The sequence below is a fragment of the Monodelphis domestica genome, chromosome 2 (assembly GCF_027887165.1).
Source record: "Monodelphis domestica isolate mMonDom1 chromosome 2, mMonDom1.pri, whole genome shotgun sequence".
In the NCBI taxonomy this organism is placed as follows: Eukaryota; Metazoa; Chordata; class Mammalia; order Didelphimorphia; family Didelphidae; genus Monodelphis; species Monodelphis domestica.
Window position 1 is genome coordinate 192,534,653 of NC_077228.1, and position 24,401 is coordinate 192,559,053.

Below are 24,401 nucleotides of genomic sequence, written 5' to 3' on the forward strand. Positions count from 1 at the left end.
TCCCCAACCCACTGTTACTGACTTCAGGGCTCTGCAGCCTTAGTAAGCTAAAAGCCCTGGGGAAAAAAGGGTGATCCCTGAAAGAAGACTGGAAAATGCCCTTTGCTTCTCACCAAAAATACTCCTGGTTCCCAAGAATGTCACATTTGTGGTGCAGGGCTATTATAATGAGGAGGCAGAGGTAGGGCTGGGAAAGGGAAGAGGCATACTCACATACTGGCTAGGACCCTGGAAGAATCGGCAGGAGCAGAGGAACTGGCAGCACTGGGGGTCCCGCTGGTACAGCAGCAGCAGCAAGATGGCCACGACAAACACAAAGGAGGACACTACCCACCAAAACACCAAGGCACAGTCAGGGGCACAGTCTCCTGAGCCTTCCTAGCTCTTCCCCCAAGGTCTGTAGGGAGTAGCCAGCATCAATCTCAGACCCCAATACCCACCTATATCCCCTACCAGGGAGCCTTCCCCCCAGGGGTCTATGATGCATGGCTTGGCTGAAGGAGTATCTTCCCGCTGCTGCTGTGGAAACTAAGGCAGAGACAGAAAAGGCACAATCTCTAGCTACATCACTGACCTATGAAACATGCAGCATGCTCCTGGAAAGGCAGGGAATAACTTTGGTCAGTTTAGGGGGCTGGGCTAGATGATGACCTCTGTGGTCCAATTCGGAGACTGTACCCTTTCCTGTATTGGCCCTGGGAGAAGTGTGTGCATACTGGTGTTATCATCCCACATTACAAAGAAACTGAAAAAAAGTGGAGAGGAACTTGTCCCAAACTGAGAACCTATGAGTCCTCTCAGGTAAACTAGACAGCCCATGGCTTGTGTAAAAGAGAGAATCTGCAATACATGCAAAGGACATCATCTGTCAATCAAAAGGAAGATTCCATTGGAATGTTCCCAGGAGAAGCAGTTAGAGCCAAACGAGAGGCTGAACTGGGAGACTTACTTCTGAACTAGGCTGAGAGGCTTCTGACTGGACCCCTCTTAACTTCTGACCAAGGCTGAGAGACCCTTGTGGCTTCTGGAGCTGGGAAAGAGGCTTGTGAACTAACTTTTGGCTAGTGTGGCTAATGGTGGCGGCTGAACCTGAAGAACTCATTGCATATCTGAGATTTGAGTTTGAAGAAAAAAGAAGAAAATATTTGTCCTCTTATCTCTCTCTGACTGTCTCTGATAGTGACTGCCCACTCCCAATACCCTCCTAACTCTTACCTCATCCTCTATCCTTGTCCTATCTTCACCAATAAAACTCCTTACTTGAGAAAGAAAAAAAAGAGTATCTTCTCATAGTTCAACTTGAGTTACTTAGAAGGTGACTGACTAAAAGGGGGGAGGGGAAGGGAAGCAGGAGGGAGAGGGAGGAAAATGGGTGGCATTTGAGGGAGGAGGGTAGGAAAATCTTGATCCATTAGCCATCTAGTATTGATCAATAGACCCCTCTAGTATCCCTCTATCTCAGAGCATCTCTCTGTTACAGCTATCTCCTTTATTACAACAGAAATCTCAGAAGTATCCATTTATTACACTTGGGTACCCCAGGTGTCCCTAATAATAATAGCTAACATTTAGCACTTGAAGGTTTGCCAAGCACTTTAAATATGCTACCTCCTTTGCTCCTCAGAGCAGCTCTATGAGGTAGGTGCTATTATCCACATTTTAAACATCAGAAAACTCAGACCTAGAGCTTAGGGGACATGCCATCAACACCTGGCTAATAAGTGTCTGAGGGAGGATTCTAACAACTTTTTGTTTTTTTAAACTCTTACCTTCTCAGTATCAGTTCTAAGACAGAAGGGCAGCAAGGGCTAGGCAGAGTTAAAGTGACTTGTTTAGGACCACATAGCTAGGAAGTGTCTGAGGCCCAGGTCCTCTCTACTCCAAGCCTGGCACCTTATCCATTTTGCTACCTACCTGCCCTTAAGTCTGGACAGCAACTCCAACTGACTTCTAGATTTCATAGAATTCTTAGCCCTTGAAAAGGGTCTTTGATTTCAGCTTCCTAAACAATGCAAGATTCTATCTGTAGCATCCTTGAGGGAGTTGACATTTGCCCTTGGCTTGAACATTTTCAAGATTGGGAACTCAATGCCAATTAGGTATAGACTGGCATCACCAGACTAAAAGACTTGAGTTCAAGTTTTGGCTCTGGGTGATCTTGGGCAAGTAACTAACTCCTTTAAACCTTAGTTTCTTCACATTCTTTAAATGAAAAGCTTAAATGATAGCCAAGATCCCTTCTAATTCTAAATCTATGTGACCTAACATAGCCGGTTCCATTCCAGGACAGCTATTCTTTAGAAAGTTTTTGTAGGGAGCCAAAATATGCCTCCAGGAAACAGAGTCACTTTAATTTCAATATAGCAATGCCAGCAATTTGGATATGCCCATCAAATCTCAATAAGTCTTCTCTTTCAGTTTAATCATCCTTAGCACCTTCCTCATAGAGAATAGTTCCTGTTGCCTTCACCATCCTTGTCACTCTTTTGGAGCTTTCCAATTTGTCACTCTCTGCCCTAAAACCTGGTATTTAGCACTCCACACCCCTTTTCCCTTTTCCCTCTGCCACCCCCAACCCCAAGGAGAAGCAGGCCCCGCCTCCTGACACATCATGCTTTGGATAAGGGTTGGCTTGGAGTAGGGCTGCCATCGTGTGGCCCAGTTGCTCTGGTCTCCAGTTCTGTACCAAGGGGTTGGGCTCCATTGTCAAAATTAAAGGCAAGGCAGTCAGACTGCCTTGGAGGGCAGGAAGTGCGGGGGCCTAGTACTCACCTGTAGCAATGGTGATGGCAAGGATGTTGGTGTCCATGAAGATCCTGGGCTAGGAGACCGTTATGCAGGTTAAGGGGATACTGGCTGAAGGCATTGACTTCAGGAACTAACCCGGAGGCAGCCAGCACCATTGGCCAGTCTGGGCCAATGCAGGCATCGGTCACAGCGCAGCAGCAGCAGCAGCAACAGCAGCGCCAGCAACGCCAGCTCTGGCCGTTCCCAGCCTCTCCTATCCACTGATCTGGCTGGGAAACCTCTGGAGGAGCCTGGTCACTCTTCCTTCTGGGCAATAACATGCCACAGGCAGTGCTCCCAGGAGTTGCCCCAGGCTCTGCCAGGTAGCTCCATTTAGACCACCACGTGGCTCCCCGGGAAAACCTGCTGAGATGGCTCAGCCTCCCCTCCCCCTCCCCCTCCCCCTCCCCCCTGGCTCAGACTCCGGCTCCCATCAACCCTCCTACTGAACCTGGATCTCCGCATCCCAGATCCCTAGCCAAGCCCTCACTCCCCTCCCGCCGCGAGACAAACTCCTCTCCGCCCATCTGCACTTCCCATTGGTCCAGGAAACTGACCTCCCAGTCCTGATTGGCCGCATCTGGCCTAGGGGCTACTCAGCGAAGCCGGGTGTCTCCCGTTGCCACGGAGACCAAAAACACAGGGCAAGAATACAAAAGCTGCTCTCCTCAGGGCAGCAACCCGGCCTTTCTTTCTTTCTTTCTCCCCACACCCCACTTTTTTTCCCCCTCTGGTTCTCCAAAGAAGTTATTGTGTAGTTTTCGAAGCACCGGCCTGCATTGCCCGCCTTCCCGCCCGCCGGATCTTCGATCTCAGGTTCTCACCCCAGGGGCCAGACTGAGGAGGATTTCAAAGCTCCCACAACACTTTAAATTTTTTATTTTTATTTTTCTCGCCACACCTTCCAATTCAGACACTTGAACCTGGTCTGGCTTGGGTGGATTAGAAGGCTCCTTTAAGAAAAAATCTCAGCCAATTTATTTGCGTGGCCAGAGCAAAAGTTTCCCCCAGCCTAAATTCTAGGGTTATCTTGTTTCTTCCCTAGGAAGAATGAGATGGTGATGCCTTTAGAAGGCCTCATGGTGTCTCCTCCCTAAACCAGAGGCCTTCCTGATCGCTCTAAATACTAGTGCCTTTCCTTGCAAGTTGTTATATTTCAATCCTTTAAAAAATGTATTTGTATTTATTCAATTTAGATTTCTATCTACACATGTCAGTCTCCCTCATTAGAATACAGGATGACCCCAGATGAAGGGGATAGGAATAAACATTTTTGGGGGCACCTACTGTGAACCAAGCACTTTGCTAAACAATTTACAAATGTTTCCTCATTTCTCTGTATCATTCTTGGTACTTTTGAGTGTTTAGTATATGGCCTCATGGAGTTGACTTCAGAGATCATATGGTCCAAATCCCTTACTTTCCAGATGGGGAAAATGGGGCCAAGGAGGTGAACAGATTTGCTCAATTTCACAGAGGTTTTAACAAAGGGAGAGATTTGAACCCCAGGCTAATGAATGTCTGTTAGCTGATTGAAGTTCCACTTTTTGCAAGAAGCCTTTTCCAGATAGCTATTGATAGAGCTTAGCCAAAAGATAGGTCTTGGGTTCAAATCTAGCCTCTGATACTTCCTAGCTGTGTGACCTTAAGCAAGTCCTAATTGCCTAGGCTTGACCACTCTTCCTCCTTAGAATTGATATTGATTCTAAGATAGATGATAAGGGTTTAAAAAAAAGCCTTTCCCAGTCCTTAATTTTAGTGCCTTCGATCCAAGGTTATCAGTTTTGCCTGTGATGTCTTTTCTGTACAAGGCTATTTGCATGTTATCTCCCCCATTAGACTGAGTTTCCTGAGAGCAGGGGCCAGTTTGGATTTGGGTTTTTTTCCTTCTTTGTATCCCTTGTACTTAGGGTATAGTTAGTATTTAATAATTTCTTGCCAACTTGATAAACCACAAAGTGAAACAAAACACAGAAAGATGCAGAACCCTAAACATTTATTTGGGGCTGGGAATCAGTACCGATGTTTGATTTCATCAGTGCAATGTCCTTTCAGGATGAAGAATCTCCATTGGTACAGAACTGGAACTCATCTCTTGCTCACTGTCTTAGAGAGTTGTTTGGGAGCATTGAATCCTCCCCTCTCAGTCTCCCCCTTCATAGTATTTTTTCTTGACCTCTACTTTGTGTTTATCTCTCTCTCTTTTGAAGCTTCAACTAAAGACTCCCTTGCCTGCTAGTGCCTCCCCAACAAATTAAACTCTATTTACATGTATACGTTTTGCATGTTGCCTCTCCTGTTAAAATGTAACCTCAAGTCAAGCAGCCAGCATCTATTAAACACTGTATTCCAGAGATTGCTATTTAAAAATATTTTTCTTTTTAAATCTAGTCCCTGCTCCCTAGGGGTTCACAGTATAATTGGAGGGGCCAACATATAAACAACCATGTACAAATAAGATACACATAGCATAAATTGGGGGTAGTCTCTAAAAGAAGGTGCTAAGACTAAGAAAAATCAGGAAAGGCTTTTAGCAGAAGGTAGGATTTTTTGTTGTTCAGTCATATCAGTTGTACCTGACTCTTTGTAACCCTATTTGAGATTTTCTTGGCAAAGATACTGGGTAGTTTGCCATTTCCTTCTTCAGCACATTTTACAGTGAAGAAACTGAAGCAAACAAGGTTAAGTGACTTGACCAATGGTCACACAGCTAGTGAGTGTCTGAGGCTGGATTTGAAGTCAGGAAGATGAATCTTCCAAATTCCAGGGCTGGAACTCTATCCACTGAGCCACTTAGCTACCCCTAAAATACATAAATATGTGGGACGTTAATGGAGTCTTGAAGAAAGCCAGGAGACAAAAATGAGAGAGAATTCTAGACATGGGGGACAGTTAGAGAAAATGTCCAGTCTAGTGAGTGATAAGGAGTGTCTTAAGAGAGGAACATGGTGGCTAGATTATATAGTACATGGAGGGAAGAAGGTACAAAGAGACTGGAATGGTAAAAGGGGCTATTTCATTTTGTCTTTGTGTCAGCAGTACCTAGCTTGGAGGGACTGAGAAATCAGAATTGACCATGTGGACACAGCTAATGCATGTCAGAGATCACACTTGAACCCTGCACTTACCTGTCATTTGGGCTATTGTAGTTCAGTTGGTTCCCCTGCCTCCAGTACTAGTCTATACAGCTACCAAAATGATTTTCCTAAAGCACGATCCCCATTCAGGAAGCTGATTGCTCTCAGTTGCTTTAAGGATCAAATACAAAATCTCTTTTTTGGCATTGAGGACCTTTCACCATCTGGCCTCAGCCCACCTTTCCAGGCTTATTACATATTCCTCTTTTATGCCTCCCAACACAGCCTTCTTTGTATATCCCACCCAACATTCCATATTCCATTGGGGACCTTGAAATCAGCTTCCTTCCATCCCCCAACCCTAGCTGGGACACATTCCCTTCTCATTTCTGCTTCTTTAAAGTTCTTAGGATCCTTTGAAGCTCCGCTCAAACACCAGGCCCTTCCTCATCTGCTGCTTATTCTACCCCTACCCATATTATTCTTTATTTTATTTCTTTGCATATCATCTATGTGGACTTGCTGTTTCCCCTACCGACTATAAACTCCTAGAGGGCAGGAATAAGTCTCATTTCTATCTTTGTATTCCTGGTGCCTAGCAGACTCCCAGGCACACAGCAAGTGCTTAATAAATGCCAATTTAATGATTTCTTTACCCAAAGCTGGTCACTTTCCTACTATATCACTCTGCCTCTTTCTGCCCATACATAGAAATTCACATTTAAATTAATAGGAGGACAGCTAAGTAGCTCAGTGGATTGAGAGCCAGGCCTGGAGGTCCTGGGTTCAAATGTGGCCTCAGACACTTCCTAGCTGTGTGACCCTGGGCAAGTCACTTAACCCCCATTGCCTAGCCCTTCCCATTATTCTGCCTTGGAACCAATACTTAGTATTGATTCTAAGGTGGAAGGTAAGGGTTTAAATTTTTAAAAAAAATAGATTAACAATGGCTCAGTGTGATGGATAGAATGAGAAACTTGGAGTCACACTCAAAATTTGCCTGGGACCCCATGCAAATTGTTTAATCTTTCTCAGTCTCAGTTACCTCATTATAAAATGGGAATAACAGCACCTACCTCCCAGGTATAAGGAAATAAGAAAATATATGTAATCTGTAAGGGCTAGTTGCCATTATATTTGTAAACACACAACACATACCAGGGTTGTCTTGAGGATCAAATAAGATGATATATAATATAGAAATGCTAGTTGTCATTATATTCGTAAACATAGACACACACGCTTTGTTTCATGGGTTGCATTGAGCAAAGAACTCATTCCAAAGTCATCAGACTATGGTGATGAGCCCTCTACCTCTCCCCACTCCCAACTCCAACCTGGCTGGTCCCTTGGAAAAAAAGTCAACTGGGAACCAGTTGCTTCTTATTGTTGGTTTTGTTTTTGTTTTTACAGAGAATGAAGCCATCGCTATTTCCAAAAATATCATGCCATCTTTAAAATCAGAAAAGTAACTGACAGATTACCAAAGCTGCCTTTAAATTCAACAGACATCTGGGGCAGCAAAGTGGTTCAGTGGATCAAGAGCCAGGCCTAGAGATGGGAGTCCTAGGTTCAAATCTCACCTCAGACACTTCCCAGCTGTGTGACCCTGGGCAAGTCACTTAACCCTCACTGCTTAGCCAGTACCACTCTTCTGCCTTAGAGCCAATACACAGTATTGATTCCAAGATGGAAGGGTTAAAAAAAAAATTAATAGATATTTTCTCTTGGTTTGACTCCCTGCTTCCAAACTTTTCCGGGTCACCCCCCAAAATCTGAGGGTTGCCTGGCAGGCTCTTAAGGGCACAATCTCCTGGTCTTGGAAGAAAATACTACTTGCAACTCTCCTCCACTGCAGAACCAAGACCTTCCCAAAGCTGACTTCATCAGTTTTTACCTTTGGCTGCTAGGGAGTGAATACAAGTCCTTTCTTTAGGAGAGCATCACTTCTTCGCATCCTTTCTTCTCTCCATTCCTTTTCTTCTGCCCAATCACAGACCCAGATTTCCTGAGGCACGTACCTATGTGACCTTCACCAAGTCATTTAATTTCATGGTGCCCCAGTTTCCTATCTGCAAAATGTAGCCCGACTAGATGGCCTTTGAAGTCTTCTCTACCTCTACATTACCTACATTCTCCTCTCTAGTCTGTCCCCCACCCCAACTTTAAGCCAAATCCACCCAGCATGACAGCTGCTGCTATTTCATGTTCTGCCCCATGCTAAATGGGCTGGTAGAGTGTGATCCATTAACAAGTTACCCCACTCTCCAGTCATCTCTTATGCCACAAAACTTATTTATTTAAAATTCTTTTATCTTCCTTCCCATGTTGGGGCAGTGAAAAGAACTGTCACTTGGCATCCATAGACCCCTCCAATTCCTGGTCAAACCTAGGAAGCAGTGGATAAGAGCCCTCAGTGGTCTTAGTGTCATGAAGATCAGAATTCAGATTCTGATGCACATAATGACTTTGTGACCCTGGGCACATCACTTAACCTCTTCTTAGCCTCAGTTTCCTTCAACTATAAAATGGGGATTATAATAGCACCTATCTCCCAGGGATTTTGTAAATACCAAATGAGATTATATCTGTAAAATGCTTAGCAAAACTTAAAGCACTACATAAATACTAGCTATTATTATTTTTATCCCACAATTAGAAATAAGGCATAAAATGCAAATACCCCCCCCAAAGGTAAACCACTGACAAATTACACTAAGGTGTAAATGACATGAAGGGAGAGGAGAGGAGGTCCACCCAGGATGCAAAGGACCACCAAATATGTCCCGGATTCTGCCTGATACCAAAGCAGCAAAGCCTCCCAGACAGTTTTAATAGGCTCAAAAACTTTAGGGCTCCCCTCCCCAAGAAAAGAAGTCAGAACACATGTATATGGCCCTCTCCCTGGAGTCCAGTGGGCCCAGACGCAATGGCCCTGACACAACATCTCTTTGTTCCTGAAGAAGCTCCTGAGGTAAGGTGGTAGGGGAAGGCTGGATGGGGAAGGAGAGGAGGGCTGGCTCTGCATGGGTTACGGGAGGGGCAGAGGCCATAGTCATCAAGACAGGAGAAAGGGGGTGGATAGCAATGGAGCCTGGCACTCCTGGGGTAAGGGGAACAGGGAAGTACTGGCCGTGGAGCTGCCAGAGGGCTCTGCTCTGAGCCCCTCCTGCTCCAGGAAGCACGCTGCGGACCATATTAGAGATGTAAGAGATATATTTCTGCCGTTGCATATTTCGGATTTACATGGCACTCCAGGCTCACTGCTGCCCTGGCTCCTCCAGAGCAACCAAGAGGGCACTTCTCCCTGATCTCAAGTCCCAGGACCACTCTGTGGCGGGGGACCCCTCAAGCTCTTTGCTTTGCAGGGTCTGATCTGTCAGCCCTCTAGGTGACTCAGGCAGCACCTATTTCACATAAAGGGGAAAGAGAAGACTATGAGCCCCAGAAGCCCTAAAATCCTGAACTTCTCCCTCTCCCTCCTCTTCTCTGGCCTCCTGGCCTGCCCAGTGCCCAATTCCATAAATTATTCTATCCAGTTACCTTGTAGCTCTTTAAATATGGGCTTTTTCCACTTTTTTTAGAGCCCTCAGCTCTATAATGTCCCAGGCTACTAGGGCACACAGTCAGGGGGCCCTGGCTGATTTGGGCATCCCCTTGAAGTGCCTGGTTGTTCCCTTGTTCTGCAGGTCCTGGAGGAACCGCATCTCCCCGGGGCTGCTGGAAATTTTATTGCACATTATTTCTCTCTCCTTTTCCTATCCTTACGCCCCTCTACATATGCCATCTTAAAACCAGAAAGTAGAACCTAGAGAAATCGAAGAGGGCGCAGAAACAGTGTTGGCTCTGGAACTGAAGGAACTCTGGTTTTCTCCATTTTTCTCCAGCCTCCAGCTCAGAACTGTCCGAGGTGTCCATCTGCCACTCGGTCCTGGGGCTCACTCCAGCCGAGACAGGAGGGGGATGGAACAGTGGGCTAGACCCCAACTTCTCATCCATGGGAGAGGACAGTCCCTCAATCATCTCTTCCTCTACGGAGTTCCTAAGGTGCAACACCCCGGGGCTTTCCCCAGGCTCCCACTATGGTCCCGCTACCTCAGCCGGCCATCAGCTTTGATAGGACCGAGCTCTGACTTGGGGTCAGGAGAGAGAGAACTCCAGCTGGTCTGGCTGCAGGGCTCCAGGTTGGGACAGACAGAGGGGCCTATGGCACACAGCCCTGCCACTGACCAGAAGCTGCCCAAGGTGCTATCTGTCCAGTCCTCCAGGGCAGGGCCAGTCAATTCTGCATGCCTCCTAGAAGCCTCTTCTGCCTGCTCTGGCCGGGGAAGGTTCAAGATTCCACTCAGGCCCTGAAAACTCTGCTCCATGTACTCGTTGTGGGGTGGTCCAGCGTGCAGCCAGCTCCCATCATCTGGAGTGTAGAAAGGGCAGTCAGTATACCCTGTTCCATCTGACGGGCCAGATAGGGGTCAAGAAAGAATGCCTAGCCTGGCCTGGGGACCAGGGTCCTCGACCACAAGCTCAGCATCATCCCTTCAGGCCCTTATTCATAAGGCAGGGATCGTAATCCCTGTTCCACCTACATTAGGATAAAGTGAGCACAGAGTTATCATCGCTCTCACCATGATCTAGGACAGTGATGGTGAATCTATGGCACAAGTGCCAAAGATGGCTTGGAGAGTGCTCTCTGTGGGCATGTGCCCCCACTTACTAGAAAGGTGGAGGGGCATTTCTCTCTATCTCCCGCCCCTCTGCCCAGCAGCCAAAGGGAGTGCACAGGGGGATAAGGCAGATGGCTCATAGGTGGCAGGCAGAGCTAGAGGAGAGTGGAGTGCTTGGGCCACTCCCCTTCCCCTCTCTACACTTACTGAAGACATTCCTCACTTCACCTGCCCCTCTGTCCAGCAGCCTAATGGGAGCGCTTCCTTCCTCCCCTGTGTGGGGTAATGGGGGACAGGACACGCCTAGCATTCTGTGAGGGGGAGGGGGCCTGGCACTTGGTCTGGGGGGTGAGGTGGGGATGGGGCCCAGTACTCCATCTCTAAAAGATTCACCATCACTGATCTAGGAGGTAGTACAGTGAAGTGAGAGGAACCTTGCCTCTACAGTCAGGCCCTGAGTTCAAGTTCCCTCTATGAGGCTTACTACCTGTGTGACCTTAGATAAGTAATTCTACATCCATAGGACTTGGTTGACTAATCAGAAAAATGAGGGAATTGGACTAGATGCCCTCAGAGGCCCCTTCAGGTGTATCTCTAAGGTTTGACCTGCTCTCTCCTAATCCATATCCTACAAGAATATAGAGGAGAGACAGGAAGACAGACAGACACAGAGAGGAACACAGGCAGAAAGACAGACAAGAGAGAGAGGCAGAGAGAGACAGAGAGAGAGAAGTAGGGATGGGGAAGGAGGGAGGGAGAGACACAGAGAACACAAGCAGGGCACTAGGGGTGATGGGACTGGGAAGAACATGCTCACTCCAATGCTGATGGCAACAGGACACTTTGGATTTCCCTGGGGCAGTTCTGATTTCAAGAAAAGTGATCTTTTAAATCAGGCCCTGCCAGAGGAATGTCCTTTGCCCAATTTTACATCCCAATTTCTGCTTAGGAAAGCAGCTCAACAGACTGCTCTCCCAAAGGGCCCTGACAATCCCAAAGGATTGTCCTTGAGGGCTCTGAAGGGCTGAGGTCTAATTCGCTGCCAGGGTCCCTGGCTGTGCCTGGCAATCCCATTCTGATTGGCCCAGGGTCACAGCATCATTACCTTTCCTGAGAGGTAGTTTGCGGTTGAAGGTCAAGGGCAACACCAGGAAGCGCGTTTCCCCTAGTGGTTCCCAGAACTGCAGCAGGCGGACGGTCCAGGCACCAGGCCGCAAGGGCCGGCTCAGGGGAGGCTTATACTGAGTGACCTCGGCTTCAGAGTCCACCGTGATGTCATATGAGGTGGCCACCACAAAGGTGGGATCGATCCAAACCACAGTGGCTGTGAGGTTAGGGCCACGGGCCCAACGCTGCATGGCCACTGGCTCATCCAAGGGTCCCAACAATCCCCCAAAGTTCCGGAAAAGACGCTCCTTGGGGTCCCATTCTGTACCCACCTGTGAGGAGGAAGTGATTGCACAAGATGCTGGGGGTGTCCTTTGCAGGAAGATGGGGGTGGGGAGGGAAGTGGTCACCACTCACTGTGACCTTAGGCACTCTATTTCCCCTCTTCTGCCTTGGGAAAATGAGGGAGTCTGACATGATCACTGAGGAATTTTCTCCTCAACGGCAAACCTCAGCTGCCAGTGCTTACCCTCACCAAAAAAGGACTTTGTAGTTGGCAATGTATTTATGGGATGGCGCCTCCTCTACCAGAATGTAAGCTCCTTGAGGATGGACACTGTTTCATCCTAGCTTTGAACCTGGTACATAGCAGGGGCTTAATGTCTGGCTAAGGAAGTCAAAGCTGAGTTTTTGAGATCCAAAAGTTCCTCTCTCCACCCTTCTCTTAACTAAGACCGGCCTCCAGAGACAAGGAGCTGTGGAGGACAGATCGCCTGCATTGTGCCATCGCTCCCCTCTAGACCAAAGGGCACCCATGACTGAAGTATGGTACCAGGGGCACAGGGTCAGGGGGAGAGCAAGGGGATGAGGGCCCCCATCCCACCTCCAGGTTCTGCAGCCGGTTGGCCTGACCATTGTGTTCTGTCAGCTTCAGGGCCCCCCGAGGCATCAGCCACATCTCCAGCGCCTCTTCAGGCCCAGAGGCCACAGGCTGCACCGTCTGGGTCAACAAGTAGCCCTGGAAACGGTCATCATAGAAATACAGGTGGACACTGGATGGGAAGCCCTTAGGCTCAAACCTATGATGGATGCAGGGGAGGGGGAGGGAGAAATGAAGACACTCGTCAACAGAAACAGGCCAGGAATGGGAAGTCCAGAAAGGACCATCCTAGAACCCCACACTGTGTCAGCTCCATTCACTCCTCATCTCTACAGCATTCATTCTCATATAATTTTTTATAAAAGTCTCTTCCTTTCTAAAAAAAAATCCTATTTACATGTTCCTTCTTCCCAACCAGGCCTGGAACCCTTGAGATACAGGCTGGATCATGTCCCCCATCATAAGGAGAAGTAAGGGACATCACCATCCCTCTCCAAAAGAGAACTCCCTGACAGCAGGACCATGTTTCCACATCCTCCCCCTCTGTACTTGAGCCGAAGCCTATGGGATTCTGTAGATAGGGGGTGATTGGGACAGGGGCTGGGGGCGATGATGGACCTCGGCAAGGGAGGAGTTGCCCACCTGCAGAGCTGGTTAGTTGGAGGGGACGCCATGGCAGCAGCATGGTGTAGACCGAGGCGGGAGAAAGCTGTGTAGGCCGTGAGGATGACATCGCTGAGTCCCCCCAGGCCATCGGCGATGTCATGGACATTTTCCCAGTAAGCTTTGAGGGCTGGGGTGTTGGGAGGGTAACTACCATAGAGGTGAGAGTCCAAGATTTCCAGCACTTCCTGATTCACAGTTGACTCAAATTTTCGGGCAAAGAAGGTAGGTCTGGAGAGTTGCTGGAGCATGAAGAATATAAATGAGTCATTGGGTTTGCAAAGAAACTAGAGGCCACACATCACTAATGGAGCAAAGACTTCCCTGGGGCTCCCCACATCCCATGCATCACTCTCACTAAAGGACAAAGAGGCAGAAAATCATAGCTACATTTAGAACTGCAAAGGATCAGGGCAGCTGGGTGGCTCAGAAGCTTGAGAACCAGAGACAGGAAGTCCTGGGTTCAAATCTGGCCTCAGATACTTCCCAGCTGTGTGACCCTGAACAAGTCACTTAACCCTATTGCTTAGCTCTTACCACTATTCTGCCTTGGAACCAATACACAGTATTGATTCTAAGGCGGAAGGTAAGAGTTTAAAAGACAAAAACTGCAAAGGACCTCAGAGGTCAATGAGTACAACCCTCTTGTTTTAAGAATGGAGAAATTGGTGCAGCTGGGTGGCTCAGTGGATAGAGAGCTAGGCTTAGAGATGGGGGGTCCTGGATTCCTCAGACACTTCCTTAGCTGTGTGATCCTGGGCAAGTCACTTAACCTAAATCTGCCTTGGAACTATTACTTAGTATCAATTCTAAGATGGAAGGCGAGGCTTTTTTATTTTTATTTTTTAATGGGGAAACTAAGGCCTGGAGTGTCTGGCTCAGTGTGAGGAGTGGCTTGAACACTTGGCGTCCTCCTGCTCCTCTATACTGCCTCTTGGCAACCTCAGTCAGTTTTTCTACCCAACTTCTCTGAGGGATCCCATCTCCTTCCCGTGCCCATTCCCCAATTCTGCTTCCCACAGAGGGTAAGGATAAACTATGTTAAACGTGTATGTGGGACAAGTGCTCGGAGATCGGGCCTGGTTTCACCACCCTATGTGGCCCTAGAGGGCAGCAGGCTGTGTAGTGACGAGCGCTGGAGCAGGGCTTAAGAAGACTGGGGGTTCTAGTCCCAGCATTGCTACTGATTAGCTGGGGTCCTTGTTCAAGTCATTTCCATTAGACTGCAAGCTCCTGAGAGCAGGCTCTGTTTTTGCCTTTTTGGATTGCCAACGCTTGGCCCTGCACCTTGCCGTTCGGTTGTTTCAGTTGTCTGTTACCCTATTTTTTTTTTTTTGCAAAGATACTGGAGTGGTTTGCCATTTCCTTTCTCAGTTCATTTGATGGAGGAGGAACTGAAGCAAAGAGGGTAAAGTGACTAGCTCAGGATCCTACCACTAATAAGAGTCTGAGGCCAGATTTGAACTCGTGAAGTCTTCCTGACTCCAAGCTCAGTGCTCTGTCTGCTGTACCACCTAGCTGCCTGGTATCTAGTAAGCACTTCATAAATGCTGGTTGATTCATTGGTTTCTCCTCTTCGGGCCTCATTTGGAAATGAAGATCCCTTCCTGCTCTGGTATTCTTTGGGTCACTGGAGGCAGCAGTCATTTGGTTCTCTTAACAATCCTTGGAGGGAAGTGCTATTATCACTATTTTGAAGATGAGGCTAAAAGAATGTAAGGACTTGCCCAGGGTCACAATCTGAGGCAGGATTTGAATTCTTATCTTTCTGGTTCCACTGAGCCACTCAGCTGCCCCAAGTGGTAGCATGGAGAGAGAACTGGCTTTGAATCCAGCAAGATCTGAGTTTAAATTCCACCCCCCAGACTCCTCTGAGACTCTGGGTAAGAAACTTAACCTTAGGACTCCAGTAGCTCTGGATGGGAAGGCAGCATGTAGAAGAGAAGGCCCCCCAATGGTAATGAAGCCGCAGGGTAGGGAGGAGGGCACAAAGTCAGCCACTATTCCTGTGTGCCAGTCTCGTCTCTGGCCTCATGTCCCATCTGCCCCACCATGCCACAGACAACAAAGGTTCCCCGGAATGCTACGTCCCAGCCCCTTGCATCAGGACTCGGGAAAGAAGAGCAACACAGGGGCAACAAGCTGGTTTGCCCTAGGTGGGCAGGAGGGGCACCTGGAGCCGAAGGAAGTCCTGGGGCTTGAAGTCATTGGGGGAGCAGCCACACCAGTCCACGATGTGCTTGTATTGACATTTGCAGCCCAATTTGCGGTTCCAGTTGGTGACACGCAAGTTGTTGTCTACGAGGGTGTTGCAGGTGGGGCTGTTCTCTAGCACGGTATGGAAGAAGGACTAGGAAGGGATGGGAGGGAGATGAGCCAGACCCCTCCCCAGGTTCCACGTCCATTCCTACTGACCACCCTCTCCTTTCTTCTAGGTCACCCTCCACCCCCGACCCCGGCCCCCAGGCTGGCTTAAAGGCTGATCGCTCACCTCGGCTGGTAAAAGCGTGTAGGTATAGAACTGGCGCAGCTGAGCCACGAGAGGGTCATCCGTATAGACCACGTACTCCACAAAACTGCGGGTCAGGGCGAACCAGTCAGAGCCGCCATCCACAACGATGCCCTCTGGAATCTGCCGTTCTCCCAGGCGCCACATGTGGGAGTCGCACTCGTGAAAGAGCCGGTCTAGACCTTGCTTCTTGATGAACCTGAGGATGGGGAGCACAGAAGGACTCACTCAGGGCTGGGGGTGATGGGGATCCCTTTTCTAGTCCCTAAACCAACACACAACTCATCCGCACCTTGAGTTGTCCCGGCCATGAGACTTGAGGAAATTCTTATCGTGGTATTTGGACAGGAATGTCACCAGCTCATCATTGGTCCTGGAGTAGGAAAAAGGCATGTTTAAGGGAAGAGGGAGGAAGGCACCCAGAGACCCAGGCCCTAAAGCAGTCTCTGCTCCCTGTCTTCCCTCCACTCCCAAAATACTTCCTAGTCCCTTCTTTATCCTTTAGGCTTCTCTCCCAACATTTTTGTCCTTCCTTTCTTCTCTCCTTCCTTCTTTCCCTTCTTCCCTCTCTCCGTCCTCTTCTTCCCCTTCCTCCCTCTTTCCTTTCTTCCTTCCTTTGTCCTTTCCTTCTTTCCTTTTTTAACAATTTTTTAACAATTTGGCTCAAATAGGACATCCAATTTGTTCCTGGGTCTTCTTCTGAATTCTTTTCTTCCTGATTGTATTACTTTTATTTTATTTGTCTCCTGAATAACTATCGCCTATGCAGTCATAAGCAATGTGTATAATGTTTTTGACAACTAGGTGGCACAGTAGATAGAGCACTAGACCTGGAGTCAGATAGACCCAAGTTAAAATCCAGCCTCAAGTCACTTACTAGCAATGTATGCTAGTAATGTGCCAGTCATTTCACCCTGTTTGCCTCAGTTTCCCCATATGAGCTAAAGAAGGAAATGGCAAACCATTCTAGTATCTTTGCCAAGAAAACCCTAAATGGGGTCACTAGGGTCTAACACAACTAAACAACAATAAAAGGATTTTTTCTTCATTCTGAATCTCTTCACAATAAGCTTTCTCTTATTTCTTTGTATTTTTCTCATTTGTAATTTTAAATGGTGGGACAATATTGTTACCCATCTATCACATCCTCTATGTACACGACAATTTGCTTATCCATTCCCTGATTACTGGACATGTGGGGTTGCTTCAAGTGTTTTTGCTATTACAAATTATTCTGTTTATATATACATCCTACCCTCCATTAATAACAATCTAAAGACATGGTCCCAGTACTGGGAGGCCTGGGTCAACATGCACAGCCCTGTAAGTCTTAACTGGAAAGCCTTATTGTTTTCCAGAAAGATTCTATCTATCCACAACTCCAGTATAAGGGTAACCAGATGCCAGTTTCTCTACTGAAAATTCAATTCACTAGAACAGAATTTTAGTAGTTTAAAAAAAATATTTATCTCTTTAATATCTCTCTAATGGTTGCAAGCTGAGATGCCTCTAATAAGTGCAGCAGAAAAAGCAATGAAGTCAAAAGACTTTGACTTAAGTCTTGACCCTGATACTAACTTCTTAGGTCCCCTTGGGCACTCCTAGGGAGGTTTCCCTCATTTGTAAAATGAGGGGTTGGTTGAGATGGCCACTAAAGTCTCTTCCAAATCTAAATCTATGACTTAGTAATTCCCTGCTGAGAGGTGGGGAGAACATCCTTGTTTTCAGCCATTGGTAGGTGTGGGAACCTAAAACAGAGTTTATCACATTTTTCTTTTGTCATGGTGGAGACTACGGAGCCCTTTTAAAACTTTTAAACCCTTAATTTCTGTCTTAAAATTGATGCTGAGTATTGGTTCTGAGACAGAAGAGTGGTAAAGGCTAGGCAACTGGGGTTAAGTGACTGCCCTGGATGCCACCTGGGTTCTCTATCCCTCGTGGCAGCCCTCACCTTAGCCTTAGCCATCAAGAGGGATGATTCCCCAGGTACCTGGTAGGGTAGTCAGTGGCACTAAGGTTGATGAAGAAGTCCCAGGTCCAGCCAGGTGCCTCCAGCAGGTCCTGCATGCTGCGTAGATACATCTTCAGGAGACTGGCGCCACCCCAGATTGTGCCCATGCGCCAGGGGGTCACCCTCACATTGGCATAGTGCTGGGCTAGAGCGACCACCTCCCGGTGCAGGTAGTTAGAGCGCTAGGAAGAAGAAAGGAGGCCTTGCTCTGCAGCCCTTGGCTTGCACCTTGCTGGCCAGAAAGAGTCAGAAGTTCTGGGTTTTTCCCCAGCTGGGTTACCCATGCCTCCTGCTCCTTGTCCCACCTCCCTGCTGGCCACCTCCCACCTACCTCACCCCCCAATGACTCCCAAGGGCACCTTGTCTACGTGGATGTAGAAAAAGTGTCGCTCGTGGTAAACAGCCTTGAGCAGCCGCTTGAGTTGCCGAATGGCACGACCGTGAACCACCAGCATGTAAGCAATTCGCACTGAGGGCCTACCCGGGGGTAACTGCACTCGGCTCTCATCCCACTGAATCATGGGGCTCACCTTTCCTGGGCAGAGAAGGGAGGGGGAGATCAGAGAGGGCACAGAGAACAGAGACCTCAGCCAAGGGGCTCCCCACTTCCTCCCTTGGAGGGCAATGGGGATCCCTCTCTGGGCGGCTTATTTCACCCAGATTCCCCTAAGCTAGGGATTCACCATACCTCCCAAGCAGGGACAGAGTTTCCTGGCCCCCAAATCAAAGAGCTGGGTGTGCATATCGCCCTGAGTTAAGAGTTGGGTGGTGAGGAGGAGGGAGGGAAGTTCTACCCAATGCTATGGGGCCTCACCAGACAGCTGGCAGTGTCGGGGCACGACCTTAGGCATTAGTCTCCCTGCTTGGTGCAGACACACCACGTTGGCGATCTCCTGTTGACATTGCTTGGTGCTGGCCCGGGCCAAGGCAGATAGGGCATCCTTGCCTGTGATCTCACACTTGGGGGTGAAGCCATTCTCCGTGGGCTGGGGAGCACCCTCCACGCTGCCCGTGTCACCTTGCTGGAAGGCGCCACCAACACCTGCCCCAGGTAGCACCTCTCCCCCACCCCCAGTACTCAGGTTCTGTCGGCTGAGGGGCTCTCGGGGTGGGGCAGGGGGTACCCGGCGGCTAAATTTGTGCTTGCCCGTCACAGCTCTCACCACCTTGGCCACCAATACCCCAGGGCTATCTACTCGGCCCTTCCAGCGCCCATGCCTCCGGCCAGCATTCCCCCGTCGCCCAGCAGAGCTATCTCTGTCTTTAGAGCCTTCGCCTGGGTCTGGTGGTCTTGGCTTCCTCTGTCGTCCCTTCTGCAAAAAAAACCAACAAAAAAACCCAACCAAAGAAATAAACCACTAGACTTCTGACAATCTGGTCACCTATGTCCATTTGTTTTTCTCATTTGTGACTAGGAGGTAGTCCTGGAAAATGAAAATCAGTTCTTTAGGGCAGGGCAGGGTAGAGCTGACCCATTTTACAGAAAATAGAGGGCCAAAGAGAAAAATCTGCAAAAGTCAGGCTTTGAGCTGGGTCTAGAACCCATGCCTCCTGGCATTTCAAACAATTCCTCAAAGCCATTTTCACATAAGCTTTTGTCTATAAAGTTTCTTTAGGGACAGGAAACAGGTGACTGGGGCAGATGTAACAACATGGGGGCCTTGGGAGAGACACAGGACGTGGGAGTCAGAAGATCCTTGGTTCAAGTTCCAGCTCTGTTATTTATTCCCTATGTGACCTTGAATATGTCACTTGACTAGTCTGAGACTCAGTTTCCTCTTCTACAGAACAGGGATGGTACAGAGTGCTACTTTGAGAAAGATGCCCTGTAAATACTACAGAAAGATGTCTATGTGGAATTTTCTTCCAGCTCTGGACATTTTACCAGCTGCCCCCTCCCTCCTGTTATCAACATGGAAAAACTTTCCATGAAGCTGGAAGCAAGATGGAGAGAAGCCTTGGACATCTCCCTGTCCTTTTTTCTGATTCCCTGGATTTAAGTTGCTTGCCCCAAACCTTACCAGAATTCTTAGCTAGAGTCTGGTCTCACACTTCCAGATAGATACATGAACACATCTGGACTCTTGCTGCCCCTGTCTTTCTCCATCTTTTTGCCTGGTAGGTTCTTCTCCTCCCCATCTCAATTTCCAAGCTCTCTCATAGCTAGACCAATAGGAGGCAGTTGGAGAAGCCTGGCTCAGGACACCCATATCCCCTGGGAATAGAACAAATGAAGCTTTCACACCCCTGTGTTATCTTCTCCCTAGCCTGAGATTTGGGGAGGAGGGAACCAGGCTGGAGCAGCAGCCCTGGCAGGGCGGGGAAACATAGTCTGACAGAGAGCCCTCTCTGAACTTGTTAAGGAGGATCAGTCTCAAGGAAAAGTTGAGTAAAAGACACCATAAACCCAAGTATATGGCAGGCTGGATTGCTGATTAGCTTAAATCTGTGCCACATGGTAGGTGTGAAAAGACATTCCCAGGCACAGGTAGGTGGAGATGGAGAGAGCACTGACCTGGTCTCTTCAGGGTGGATGCTGATGTCAGAGACAGTATGGCTAAAGGGGAGAGAAAGGGGAGGGAGGAGGGCAGAAAACAAGGCAAGAGGCCAGGCAGAGCTGTGGCCAAGGGACAGGATGTGGTGAGGAAAATGGTTATCTTTGTGCCCTGCACTGCAGCACAGAGCTGGCTGACCCAAGGGAAGATGAGCCCAGAGGAAAATGGGGGAAGGGAGCTTCTGGAAGACCCCCCCAGGGCCTGACCTTGGGGGATCTGAGAAAGAAATGTTCATAAGGCAAGAAGACAATCACAGCTGAGGTCTTTTCCTCCTTTTCCTTAATCCTCCTGGTCCCACCAGCTGGTCTTCCCTCCCCTGGCTATCTGGGAGAGCTCTCTTGCTATTGTGTAGCTTCCGGGCTATCTGTGGGAATGTATGGGTTGGGTATGATCAAAGACCCCCACCATCCTGTCCTGAAGGGGGCCTTGAACAGCAGACCCATAATTTGTGATTAATAAATTGTCTCCTGCTCAGAAAGCCAAACTTCCTCTCTGTACCAAGTGGAGGGGACAGGGGGTGACTGCCCTTTGGACCAGGCTGTGTTTATTTGTTCTGGACACTTACTGCCTCCTTAGTAGTGTGTGCCTAGCTACAGAAGACAGCAGGGATTTAGGGAAACCTCAGAGCTTCCTATGGGATCCCATCCTAGGGATGGGACATAATTTTCTTAATCTTCTCCCCCCTGCTATTTCAAAAAAGCTCAGGTAGATGGGGTGGAAGATAAGAGGAACTATGTACCATTGGACCGTGACACCCACAGGTTGAAGTAGAGGCTGGGGATCAGTACATCTGAGATGTGCTACCCCCCCCCCCACTCCCAACAGGGAATAGAGAACTCCCCAAGCTGTTCAGAGACAACTAAGTGGGTATGTGTATGTAGCATCAGTCCCCAGGGCTTCTCCAACTACCCCACCACCACATGGCAAGCAAAACAAATTTCTGTGTTCTCATCTTGACCCCGACAAGGACTCTGTGACCAAAGACACCTGTAATCTTAGCTTCCCCTGTAAAATAAGGAGGATGAACTAGATAATCTACAAAATCCATTCCAGTTCTGAATCTCTAAATATTTATGTCTAAGAATCACAGCTTTCTTTTCATTCCTTCCTTCCCTTCCAATCTTCCTTGGTTCTCCCTTTTCCTACATCCTGGGAAGGCAGAGAAGCAGGGAGGAAATTAATGAGGAACAGTAAGGGAACCCCTCCCACGCACACAGTGTTACTGGGGATCCACAGGGCAGTTTACAGCCTTAAAATTCACAGGATTCTTCTTACCAGACCAATGGCAACAATCCCTCCTCACTTGTCACTTTTTGCTAGAGCATTAGGCTGAAAGTGAGAAGCACAGCCCAGGAGGGCACAAAGCAGTCCCAGGTCACAGAAGGACCAGACTTTGAGACCATCCTGATGCTGCCCATTTCTTCTATGAACACAGACTCCCCTTGCTAGGACTGGTATTTCTGCTCCTGCCTGATGCCACAGCAGAATGTGGCTAAACTAGGACTAAAGTTTTGTGTGAAATTAAAAGCTGGGGCTGAAAGGAGGTTGGAAGGATGATCTGTGCTGGGCTCCTCCCAGATCAAGAAAGGACTGGCTAGGCCAACTCTCCACACATTCTTTTGCTCTTGGATGCCTGAGTGGGGTCCCTATTTGGACAAAATGCAGAGACTGCTCCATTCAGAGAAGAGGGGAATGGACAAGCTGTCCCCACCCCTCGAATTTAACTTCTAGTGTTATAAAACAGGAAGCTCCTTTGACTCTCCTGAGAGACCACATGTCCCAAGTCGTCCTGGACTAAGCACAGATAGATTCCTCCCTAGCTATGGAAGACACAACTCTTTCCCTCAGCAGTTTCCCCATTCCTTCCACCCCCTATCTGAGCTCTTGAAGGGGCGAAGACACTGCTCCTGAGGAAGTACCCTTCCCACCCACAACCTTCCCTCCCCCCCCCTCCCCAGTCTGGGCTGTGGAGTTGCAATATCTGCTGCTTTGGTCCATGTGGAACCTCCTGGGAAGTCAGGTTGGGGGTCCCCCAAGTTCATAGGGCAGAGGCCTCCCTTCTCGCACACCTGCCCCCTTTCTTCCAATTCCAACTTCTAAAAGTTTGGCCTGGGGCTCCAGTGACCGCTCTCCAGCCCACTCCCACAGAAGTTGCATTCCCGTAGCCACCTCAGAGAGGTCCCCACTGCGGCCACCCCACCTCTCTCCGGCTTCGGCTTCCCCCCCTCCTGTCCCCCCCGCAGCCTGCTCCCCTCCTCTTGACCTTCACAGCTCACAGGGTTCCCTCTTCCTTTCCTTGTCTACCCGGGAATCCTCTCCTCCTCCCCATCATATCAGGTCCCCTTTTTGGACTTCCTAGGACTCAGACCCATTCCCCCACTCCCCACCTAACCAGGGTTGGGTTCCCTCCTGGAGTAGGGTGGTGTGTGTGTGGGGGGATGGAGGAGGGTAGAGTGGCGGAGATTCTGGTTCTTCACTCCCCTCCCCAGGTTTCCCCAGGGGCAAGCACCCACGCTCTCCCTGCATCCCCGACCCCGGGTTCGAGTCCTACTCCCGAAGCAGCGCGCCCCCGCGTTCCCCTCCCCCGGGCTGCTGCGTCCCAGCAGCAGCACGCCCCCGCTGGCCCCCACCCCCAGGGCTGGGCCTCACCTCTCCGGGCTCCTCCTCCTCCAGGCCGCTGAAGCTCCACACCACCAGGCCCTGAAGCAGCAGGATGGCCAACGCCGTGGCGATAGCCAGCTTGTAGCGCCGCACCAGCTTCTGCACCCGCGCGCTCGCCACCATCTTCCTGCCCCGGTAGCGGCGGCGGCAGCAGCAGCAGCCACGACCCCCCCAACTTCTCCTCCCCTTCTCCCTCCCCTCGGGCGCGCGCCGCCGCGATAAAGGCGGCGGCGCGCTTCAGAACCCTGCAGCCCGGACGCGGGAACGCGAGCGCAGAGAGAGAGAGAGAACCGGGAGAGAAAGATAGAGGAGAGATCTCAGGGGTTGCGGGGAGGGAGCCGAGCCCGGGAGAGAGGGGAGGGCTCAGGGCGAGGGCACCCCGCCCACGGGCGTGACCAACAGCAATGCCCCGCCTCCAGCTCCGCGGCTGCGCATTGAGGACATGACCCCGCGCAGTCGGACTGGACTCAGTGACGTCCCAGCAGCTTGGCAGATGGGCTGACAGTGCTCCGTGCTCGGGGTACTGCGCTGAGCACTGAAAAAGACTCCGTGCCTGCACTTGTAAAGTCTGCAGTCTAGAAACAGGAGCATGCCACAGACTCATAATGATGATAGAATAAAAATAGAATAAAGAATTATGCTCAATTACAATGTTATACTTAGGTCAAATTATAACACAACATTTTATTCCATATTATATATTATGCTGTGTTATATTGTATTATGTTGTGCAACATTGTATAATATCCGGTGTTTACTTAGTGCTTACTCTGTGCAAGGCACTATGCTAAGAGCTTTACAATGTCTCATTTGATCCTCACGTATGTCCCAGGAGGTAGGAACTGTTGTTATCCCCATTTTACAAATGAGGAAACTGAGGCAAAAAGAAGTTAAGTGGCTTTTTGGAAGTCACACAGCTAGTACGTGTATGAGGTTAAATTTGAACACAGATGAAAAAACAGGTTAAGTGTCTTTTCCAGGGTCAAATGAATGGTTGTCAGGTCTTCTGACTAACTAAACTCAGAATTCTAATCTGTTGTACAACCTAGCTGCATATCACATCGTTTTGTATGCAAATATTATCATCTTTTATGTTACTTCTGGGAAATTAAAAAAAACAACCTCTAAGTATCTGAAGGATTTTGGTTTCTTTTTAATATTCTATCATATAGGAGCATCTGGGGGCTCAGTAGATAGAGAGCCAGCCCTAGAGACAGGAGGTCCTGGGTTCAAATTTGACCTCAGACACTTACTGGCTATGTGATGGTGGGGGGGGGAGTCACTTAATCCCTATTGCCTAGCCCTTATTGCTCTTCTGCCTTGGAACCAATACAGAGTACTGATTCTAAGACGGAAGGTAAATGGGTTTTTAAAAATACTATATCATATATGATATGGTACAATATAATAAATATATAACATGATATAATATGATATATAACATACTATATGATATAGTATAACATGATATGAGATTTAACATGGTG

The 24,401-nt window shown here is 48.8% G+C and overlaps 1 protein-coding gene across 2 annotated transcripts; it reads right to left on the reverse strand.

Annotated features, from left to right (window-relative positions):
• Nucleotides 1–4,766: 4,766 nt before the first annotated feature.
• XYLT2 (xylosyltransferase 2) lies at nt 4,767–23,332 on the reverse strand. Of its 2 annotated transcripts, XM_007505750.3 has the most exons (12): nt 22,903–23,320; nt 18,513–19,011; nt 18,058–18,233; nt 17,678–17,880; nt 15,980–16,060; nt 15,670–15,886; nt 15,352–15,528; nt 13,158–13,420; nt 12,519–12,714; nt 11,634–11,967; nt 10,095–10,278; nt 4,767–9,271 (listed from the first exon to the last, which is right to left on the reverse strand). In XM_007505750.3, exons 1-12 carry the CDS (start codon nt 23,035–23,037, stop codon nt 9,244–9,246), a joined length of 2,493 nt encoding a protein of 830 aa, XP_007505812.1. In that variant the 5' UTR covers nt 23,038–23,320; the 3' UTR covers nt 4,767–9,243. The 2 variants fall into 2 exon arrangements, with proteins under 2 accessions (XP_007505812.1, XP_001363249.1); XM_001363212.4 differs by having other exon boundaries at nt 4,767–10,278; nt 22,903–23,332.
• Nucleotides 23,333–24,401: the final 1,069 nt, after the last annotated feature.

Coding starts and splice junctions, on each gene's coding strand:
- XYLT2 (XM_001363212.4), bottom strand. CDS start 23,037: ATGGTGGCGAGCGCGCGGGTGCAGAAGCTGGTGCGGCGCTACAAGCTG. Junction 19,012..22,902: donor AGGAGGAGGAGCCCGGAGAG/GTGAGGCCCAGC, acceptor TTTTTTTTGCAG/AAGGGACGACAGAGGAAGCC. Junction 15,887..15,979: donor CATGGCCGGGACAACTCAAG/GTGCGGATGAGT, acceptor CCCCATCCTCAG/GTTCATCAAGAAGCAAGGTC.